Source organism: Pterocles gutturalis, unplaced genomic scaffold, assembly GCF_000699245.1.
Source record: "Pterocles gutturalis isolate BGI_N339 unplaced genomic scaffold, ASM69924v1 scaffold25574, whole genome shotgun sequence".
Classification (NCBI taxonomy): Eukaryota; Metazoa; Chordata; class Aves; order Pterocliformes; family Pteroclidae; genus Pterocles; species Pterocles gutturalis.
The window spans coordinates 20,397-28,738 of record NW_010131395.1 but is presented as its reverse complement, the minus strand read 5'-3'; the positions used below and the strand labels follow the sequence as shown (position 1 = coordinate 28,738).

At 36.8% G+C, this 8,342-nt stretch overlaps 1 protein-coding gene across 1 annotated transcript; it reads left to right on the top strand.

Moving 5' to 3' along the window:
- Positions 1-2,893: 2,893 nt before the first annotated feature.
- ZBED4 (zinc finger, BED-type containing 4) lies at positions 2,894-7,051 on the top strand. The gene has a single exon (XM_010080601.1). The coding sequence runs from the start codon at positions 3,200-3,202 to the stop codon at positions 6,716-6,718; it is 3,519 nt and encodes a 1,172-aa protein (XP_010078903.1). The 5' UTR covers positions 2,894-3,199; the 3' UTR covers positions 6,719-7,051.
- Positions 7,052-8,342: the final 1,291 nt, after the last annotated feature.

The window sequence follows — 8,342 nt, the reverse complement described above, 5'->3', positions numbered from 1 at the left end:
GGAGATTTCAAAGGCATAAATCATTTTAATTTTGAGCTCACTGCCTGTAGGTTTTTGTACCTTTGAAAACATTTTCCTTCTCCTTGAATATCCTGTTTGTTTAGCATTAGTCCTTAACTTGGAGTGGCTTGTGTCCAAGGGTAAACAAGGGTAAAGGTGGTCATAACCAAATTCATACTTTGTTCTACAGTTGGCATGGGAGGGGTAGATAAAAAACAGATATATCTATCTTTCTAACCTTGAGCGTTTGGGGGACTGTATTCTAAAGAAAATTTGGGTTGAACCTTTAGGGGTGTTTGAAGGGAGGGAGCTTGACTTAATTTTACATTATGATGTAGTAACACTCAAAGCAATAGAGATCATGCTTAGATGTTTGAAAGAAAAATGGAAAAAAAAATACATGCAAAATCTTCTAAGGGGCATCCAACTTTGTGAATGTCCCAGGAAGTAATCTAGCAGCCCTAACGAGTCTCCCCTAAGAATCTCACGTATTCTGCATTCCTAGAAGGCAGCAGCAACGCCCAGAAAAATGTGTACTGCGTAGCCATAGTGGACATAAAATGGACAAGATATAATTAATATTTTATTGCCCTAAACTCAGTCAGCAAGAAGAAATAGGGAAGAAAGAAGTCTACCAGCATGGTTCCTGCTTCAAATTCCAAATAGTGCTCTCACCTGTTCACCTGAACTTCAGCAACTTAGACTGTCAAGGATCATAGCCTTCAGTATTTAACTACATGGCATCTGCTCAGTGGTGTTGTGTACTCAAAGCTAATTTACAATAAGATGATTAGGGCCCAGCTGTTTGAATAGGCAGTGACAATGAATGGTAATGATTAAGAATTTAACCATTAGCGATGTGTAATTGTTAATGAATGTCAATCTAGTTAAGTATTATTCTGAAGTTTGCAACTGGTTTCATTTATCACGTTTCCAAATCTTCCCATCACAGCTACCTTAGCTGTGTTAAGCAGTAACTGCTTATTATGCCAGGGACAAGTGAAGCATCTCCATGGACTTTTCTGTTCAAAGCCTAGAACTGTTTTTGCATCGTTAAGAAATTACAGCTATTGCAGGCTTAGACATGTGATTACCTGTTTTGAGGCAAAGAAATTGTGCACAACTTCATCAGAACCCAATGCCAATGGATGGATGCATGTATTTGGTGTGAATCTAGCTAGGAATCCGTAATGTGCTTACTGTAACTTGGCACTTACATGCATAATTTATGTTCTGTAAGATCTGCATGGAGTCACTTGCTTGTGAGCCTTTCAATTCTGTGATCTTAAGTCACAACAGTGACTTTTTTCCTGTTTGCAGTACAAGCTCCAAATTCACAGATTACATTGAAATAAAGATGAAAAAAATCCTCTTAAATTGGTTTCTGTTAAAAATGTTAACTGTCTTACACGCTCTGTCTTGTCCAAGATGCACATGCTTCCATATCATCACTATGTGTATGATCACTAACAGGCTAGTTTCACCTTTTGTCTGATGAAATTCCTTCTTGTGTTTGAGTAACACATGAAAACTGAGAAGTTTTTTTAAAAAACTGATTCAAATTTGTGTTTTGTCTTCAGCTGGGGAGAGAGGGTCCCATAAAATCCAGTTTGCACCAACTGGAGTGCATAGTGTAGCAATAGCTGTGTGGCCAAAAATGTTTATCTTGAATGAAGGTAACAATAACTACATTAATCACATGAGAATAAATGAGAAAGGCTTTGGCAAAATTTAGAGTTCTGATAGAACTGTAGCAAAAAAGGGGGGGGCAGGCGGGAAGGTGTCTGACAAATGCAGACAGCTTCTTCAGGTTTGTGTGGAGCCAGTGGGGGGGTTCTGCTTTTTGAGCCTGTTGTTGCCCTGTGATTTATATGCAGCTATACTTCAAAAATCTACTCTTTGTACTGGAATTGTTGGTTGGAGAAGTATTTACCCATGAGGGAGATGGGCTATCTTGGTGTAAATGGGCTTTCTAGTATAACCCTTGGGTGCAAGCGGAACCTGAGCTGGCAGTGCTGCCCTAGGCAGCAGCGTATGCAGCTCTATGTATGGTTGCTTCTGAGTGATGTTATGCTTTTGGGAGACCTCAGTGTATATACGGCATCTGCATAGCCCAGTTATCCTCAGTTAAGCATTTCAGTTTTTAGTCGTGAAACTCTAAAAGTAGCTTGTTTCTATAGTGTGGTGTTGTCTGGGGGTGTTATGGCATGAATAGAACCATGTGAGACTATGGCCAGAGGAACAGAGCAAGATTAGTGTGACTAAATGCTGGACACCCTTACAGAGGTTTCTTGTAAAATATTGTATTTTTAAACACTGCTATCAGTAATGAAGGGCTCACATGTACAAGAATATAGCATAAATTCGGCTTTAAGTACATATTTCTTTGCTAATGTGACTAAATGCCTTCTTGTCTTCATGTTAATCTGTAGATATAGACACCTATATAGTGTATGTTTGAATAGCTATATCTGTGTGTATGTATGATTATGCAGTGGTTGAGTTAGGATGTACGATGAGGCATAGGTATGTCCAAGCAAATACAAAAGTGATGCTTGGTCTCTAGATTTTTGTCAAAGCTGAACCAGAGCTGCGTGTGTAGACGTGTATTTGCAGACAGTAAATGTATTGAGTGAATGCTTGTTTTTTTTCTTTTTTCAAGAGTACACTGAATTGTTTTTATTTTAAAGGAAAAACAAAACAAAAAAAACCCCACAGAATATCTAGTGCATGTTTTCAGTTCACCTTTACTATATTTGGAGAGTGTTAATCAACTTTGTCTTCTGATTTATTTCTAGATGGTGCAAAAGAATCACAGTTGCCCAGTCAAGATGAACAGAATGGCTTCCTTCAACAAGAAAATAGAACATTCATTTTTTAGGATTATGTCTACAACATGAAGCTTTTAACAGTAGCTGTCTTTGAGAACATTCATCTATGACCTGAAATGTCCTGATCCTGGGGAAAAAAAGAGATTCCATTAAGTCTATAATTTTAAAATGCATTTTATGACTAATCATATTTGCTTATGCACAACACAGATACAGAATTCATAAACCAGAGATTATTTTAACACATACGCACGTTTGTGTTTGTGCATTCAGTATACAAGATACATAATTTTAATAAAATTTTAATTTTTAAATTATCTGTATTAATAATTAATAAATGAAGACTTGGCAAGAAGAATTTGTCATCCATGGACAAGAGTAAAGCAGATTCCCCCAGAATGGACGGTAATTTTGTATTGGGTAAAATCAATAACTTAAAAGTAGAGCAAGAGGAAGACAGCATTAACTGTACTCTAGAAAGAATGGATATCAAGACAGAACAAGATGATTTCAAACATGCAGACAGCAGTGATGAACAAGAAGACAAAGAAAAGAACTTCATTACTAACAACCCTGGCAAATATATATCTACAGAAAATGAAGATGATTATGGATCTCTGTTTTCTCAGTATAGTAGTACGCTGTACGATGTAGCAATGGAAGCTGTGACACAAAGCCTACTTTCTAGCAGAAACATAAGCTCCAGAAAAAAGTCACCTGCTTGGAACCATTTTTTTATATCTCCTAGAGATAGCACTAAAGCAATATGTATGTACTGTATGAAAGAATTTAGCCGGGGTAAAAATGAAAAGGACCTGAGTACAAGTTGTCTCATGAGACACGTGAGGAGAGCCCATCCCACTGTACTAATTCAAGAAAATGGAAATATGCCAGGTATATCCTCCTTTTCTTCACCTACGTTGTTACTGCCACCTCAGTCTGCAGATGTTGGAGATCTGAGTTCTATGTTATCCCCTATTAAACTGGTTAAGAAAATGGCTTCTAAAATACCATCTCCAGATCGAATAATTGAGGAATCTGTTTCTATTGTTTCCTCTGAAGAAATATCAGATCTCTCAGTTTCTGAAAAGTGCAGCAAAGAAGAAGTCATTGTTGGGTCATCTCCACAGCCACCCAACAACCAGTATGATGACACTGTGGAGAACGTAGCAGAAAAAACTGTTGTAATTCCGAAGAGCACATCAGGTTCCAGAAGGAGATCTGCTGTCTGGAAACACTTTTATTTGTCGCCTCTAGATAATTCAAAAGCTGTTTGCATCCACTGCATGAATGAATTCAGTAGAGGAAAAAATGGAAAAGACCTGGGAACGAGTTGTTTAATAAGACACATGTGGAGAGCCCATCGTTCCATTGTCCTGCAAGAGAATGGGGGTGGTACCAGCATACCACCTCTCTATACTGCACCTCCAACTCTGTTGCCTTCTTTACTACCCTCAGATAGTGATCTGAATTCTATGGCATCCTCTCCTGGAAAACTAATGAAAGAATCAGCTTCTGTTTCTTCTTCTCCAGACAGAATCTCTGAGGAGATCCACACTAATATCTCTTCTGGGGATACTCTAGTGGAAGACTCAGTGCTGTCATCTTCTGATGATATAGGTGAAGTCTCCTTTGTTTCCTCTCCTGAGAAGCAGTGTGAGGGATTAGGTCCACTGATATTTGAACCTACTGCTGTGTTTCAGCAAAATAAAAGGATTATGAAAAGGCTTAAATCAGAAGTTTGGCATCACTTTTCACTGTCACCTGCAGACAGTCTAAAAGCAGTATGTAGATACTGCAGTTGTATGATAAGTCGTGGTAAAAAAGGAGATGTGGGCACAAGCTGCTTGATGAGACATCTATATAGACGCCATCCCGATGTAATTGGAAACCAAAAGAGCTTTCTTGATGTGAGTTTGGCGAATTCTCCTTATGCAACTTTAGCTTCTGCGGAATGTTCATCCTCAAAGTTGACTGACTTGCCTACAATGGTTACACATGATAATCAAATTATATTTCCTGTTAATAGTAAGAAGACCTCAAAACTGTGGAATCACTTTTCAATTTGTTCTGCAGATTCAACAAAAGTAATATGTATGCACTGTGGACGTACAATAAGTAGGGGGAAAAAGCCAACAAATCTAGGCACAAGTTGCCTTCTAAGACATTTGCAGCGGTTTCATAACAATGTATTGAAAACTGATGTCTCAGAGACAGTATTATCCTCATCTACAGATAATCACATGCCACTGAGCACAGAATTACTAGGATCTTCAAATTTTGATGAAACCAATGACAAGTTTTGTGACTCTCACCCAGTTGCCAAAAAAATCACAAGTCTTGTAGCTGAAATGATTGCACTGGACCTTCAGCCATATTCTTTTGTAGACAATGTTGGCTTTAACAGGCTGCTTGAATACTTGCAACCTCAGTATTCTTTACCTTCTCCATCTTATTTTTCTAGGACAGCAATTCCAGATATGTATGATAATGTAAAACAAATAATTATTTCACATCTTAAAGAAGCTGAAAGTGGAGTGATCCATTTTACATCTGGAATATGGATGAGCAACCAAACACGAGAATATCTAACCCTGACAGCTCATTGGGTAACATTTGAGTCTTCATTTCGACCACAGTGTGAAGATTACCATTGTTCAGCACTATTAAATGTATCACAGATCGATTGCGACTACAATGGAATCAGTATTCAAAAGCAGTTAGAGTACTGGTGGGAAACATGGATTACTTCCACTGGCCTTCAGATCGGGATTACTGTTACTGATAATCAAAGTATAGAAAAAACTTTAAATGAAGGTGACCATTCAAGCGTACAATGTTTTAGTCACACTGTTAATGTCATTGTAAATGAGGCTATTAAAAGCCAGAGAATGGTTCAGAATTTGCTTAGTATTGCAAGAAAGATCTGTGAACGCGTCCATCGGTCAGCAAAGGCAAAAGAGAAGTTAGCTGAGTTGCAAAAAGAGTATGAGTTGCCTCAGCATCAGCTAATACAAGATGTTCCATCAAAGTGGAATACATCATTTCATATGCTTGAACGTCTTATTGAACAGAAAAGAGCAATTGATGAAATGTCAATAGAGTGCAGCTTTCGAGAGCTAATAAGCTGTGATCAGTGGGAAGTAATGCAGTCAGTGTGTCATGCTCTCAAACCTTTTGAAGCTGCAAGTAGGGAGATGAGTACACACATGTCTACTCTAAGCCAAGTGATTCCAATGATTCATATACTTAACAGGAAAATAGAAATGCTATTTGAGGAAACAATGGGCATAGATACTATGCTGAAATCCTTGAAAGAAGCTATGGTGAGTAGATTGTCCTCCACGCTTCATGATCCAAGGTACATTTTCGCTACACTTCTGGATCCCCGGTATAAAACATCCTTATTTACAGAAGAGGAGGCTGAACAATATAAACAAGACTTAATCAGGGAGCTGGAAATAATGAGTTCTACCTCAGATGATGATAAACCTGTTTCCAATGGATGTGATATAGGTTCACCATCTACAAATTCGTACGGGGAAGATAATCTTTGGTCACTCATGGGTGACATGAAGAAAACAAAAGACCTGAAAGAGAGAGCAAAGTTACCAGAGGAAATGGTGCTTTCCTACTTGGAGGAAGAAGTGCTTGAGCATAACTGTGATCCTTTAACTTACTGGAACTTTAAGAAGTCATCTTGGCCAGTACTGTCAAAATTGGCTGTCAGGTTCTTGGGTTGTCCACCAAGCATTGTTCCTTCGGAGAGATTGTTCAATACATCCAATGAAAGCAACAACTTTAGTCAGTCAAGGTTAATGATTGAACACTTTGAAAAGCTTATCTTTTTGAAAGTGAATCTTCCTTTAATATACTTCCAGTATTGAAACTAATGAACAAACTGCTAGACTAAATCTGTTGTTGCTCACTGGATATTAACTATCTATAACTCAGATTGTTAAATTGCTCCAATAGGGGCCATGTATGACATCTAATCAGAGACTATAATTCCAAATTTTAGTTTCATTTTTTTTTCAGCTTTCAATATGTCTACATGTGCCTTATTCATAGTACTTCAGGCCAGATATTGTATATATGTTTTTTAAAAGTTCACACTAGAGATAGCCTGTCTTGTCAAATTATACAAAAGTATGTAGGTTTTAATCCATAATTGTAAATGAACTTTAAAAAAGCTCAGTCATTTGTTTTAATAGAATGGCAAAAAAAGAGATGTAAACAGTTCTACTCTGTAGTTTTTTATTCAATTATTATGTAAAAACCATAAACCAGGTACTGTATTTTAGTTGAACATTGCTTTAATTGCAAAAAAACAGCTTTTGTAGTTGACAAAAGAAAGCTGTGTGTGAAAGATGGGGTTTAAGCCATCTCTTTATTATGTGGTGTTTTTAACTGCAAACCCTAAAGTACTTAAAGGATTAAAAAGAATTACTGAGGAAGATATGTTTACAGGAGACTGTTGACTTAGTATCTGAAAATAAATCTTAAATTTGAGATTATATGGAATGTCAGTTACATAGCAATTGGTAGTAAAACTTCCCATTCTGGATTCTCCTGTTCAGGTTTTACATTTTAACTGAACTACAGAAATATTCTGGGTATTTATAAAAGCTCTTTGGAAGTCTTATCAAAGTTTGTGAATTAATGCTTGTTATTTAATGCCATGTACAAAACAAGGCAAGAAATTTACCATAAAGACTCTAATGTCATTCTAAAGCCTTTTCTAATCTTTAGTGCATCGAAATTATAAGGTTCCTTATTGTAAAAATTGAGCCCTTATTCCTAACGTAATTTCAATTGTGTAGAACAGCCTGTCTTAGAGCTCCTAGTACAGAAATAACTGATCTTCTGGTTTTCAGTAATAGCCTTATGGATATGGTGCACTGCTTAGAATTTTATGTAGTAGGGTTGATTCTTAACTGTTGGTGTCCATCAGGCAAATGGGTTATAGAGCCCTCAAAACTTCAAAGAAGATGAAAAAAAAATAGCCAGCATTTTAATTTGAAAGGAACGTTCTCCATGGTTTCTTTAACTCTAGGAAGTTTAATCTTCTCATTTCAGTTTTCATTGAATACTTTTTGGGAAACAAGTAATCATTTGCCTATGACCTTTTAGAAAAGTTGTAGCTTTGTTAAAATACTGTACCTATGCCTAATCTAATTTTGCATTTACTATGTTTTAGTGTATTTATAAATGGTGAACTCAGTTTCTGAAATTAAACATTTTATTTGCAATTTTCTAGTGGTAGTCAACACTGCCTTTTATTCTCAGGTGGATTTAAGACAACCATTGAATAAAAATTATTTGATACAATTGTAATTATAAATATACCAAAGAACATGCTGTATGAAAAGACTGGGTTTCCATTTAGCTCTTTGAACTTAAGCCTGGATTCTGGTTCTTTTCATTTCACTGAAGCTGTTCAACCTCAGGAAAATCTGTCGAATTCTTTCCCAGGTGGCTTTGGTTTCCGAATGATGTTTTCTCTAAACA

Bases quoted from the DNA above. Each gene is read 5' to 3' on its own strand.
- ZBED4 (XM_010080601.1), top strand. From the start codon at position 3,200: ATGGACAAGAGTAAAGCAGATTCCCCCAGAATGGACGGTAATTTTGTA.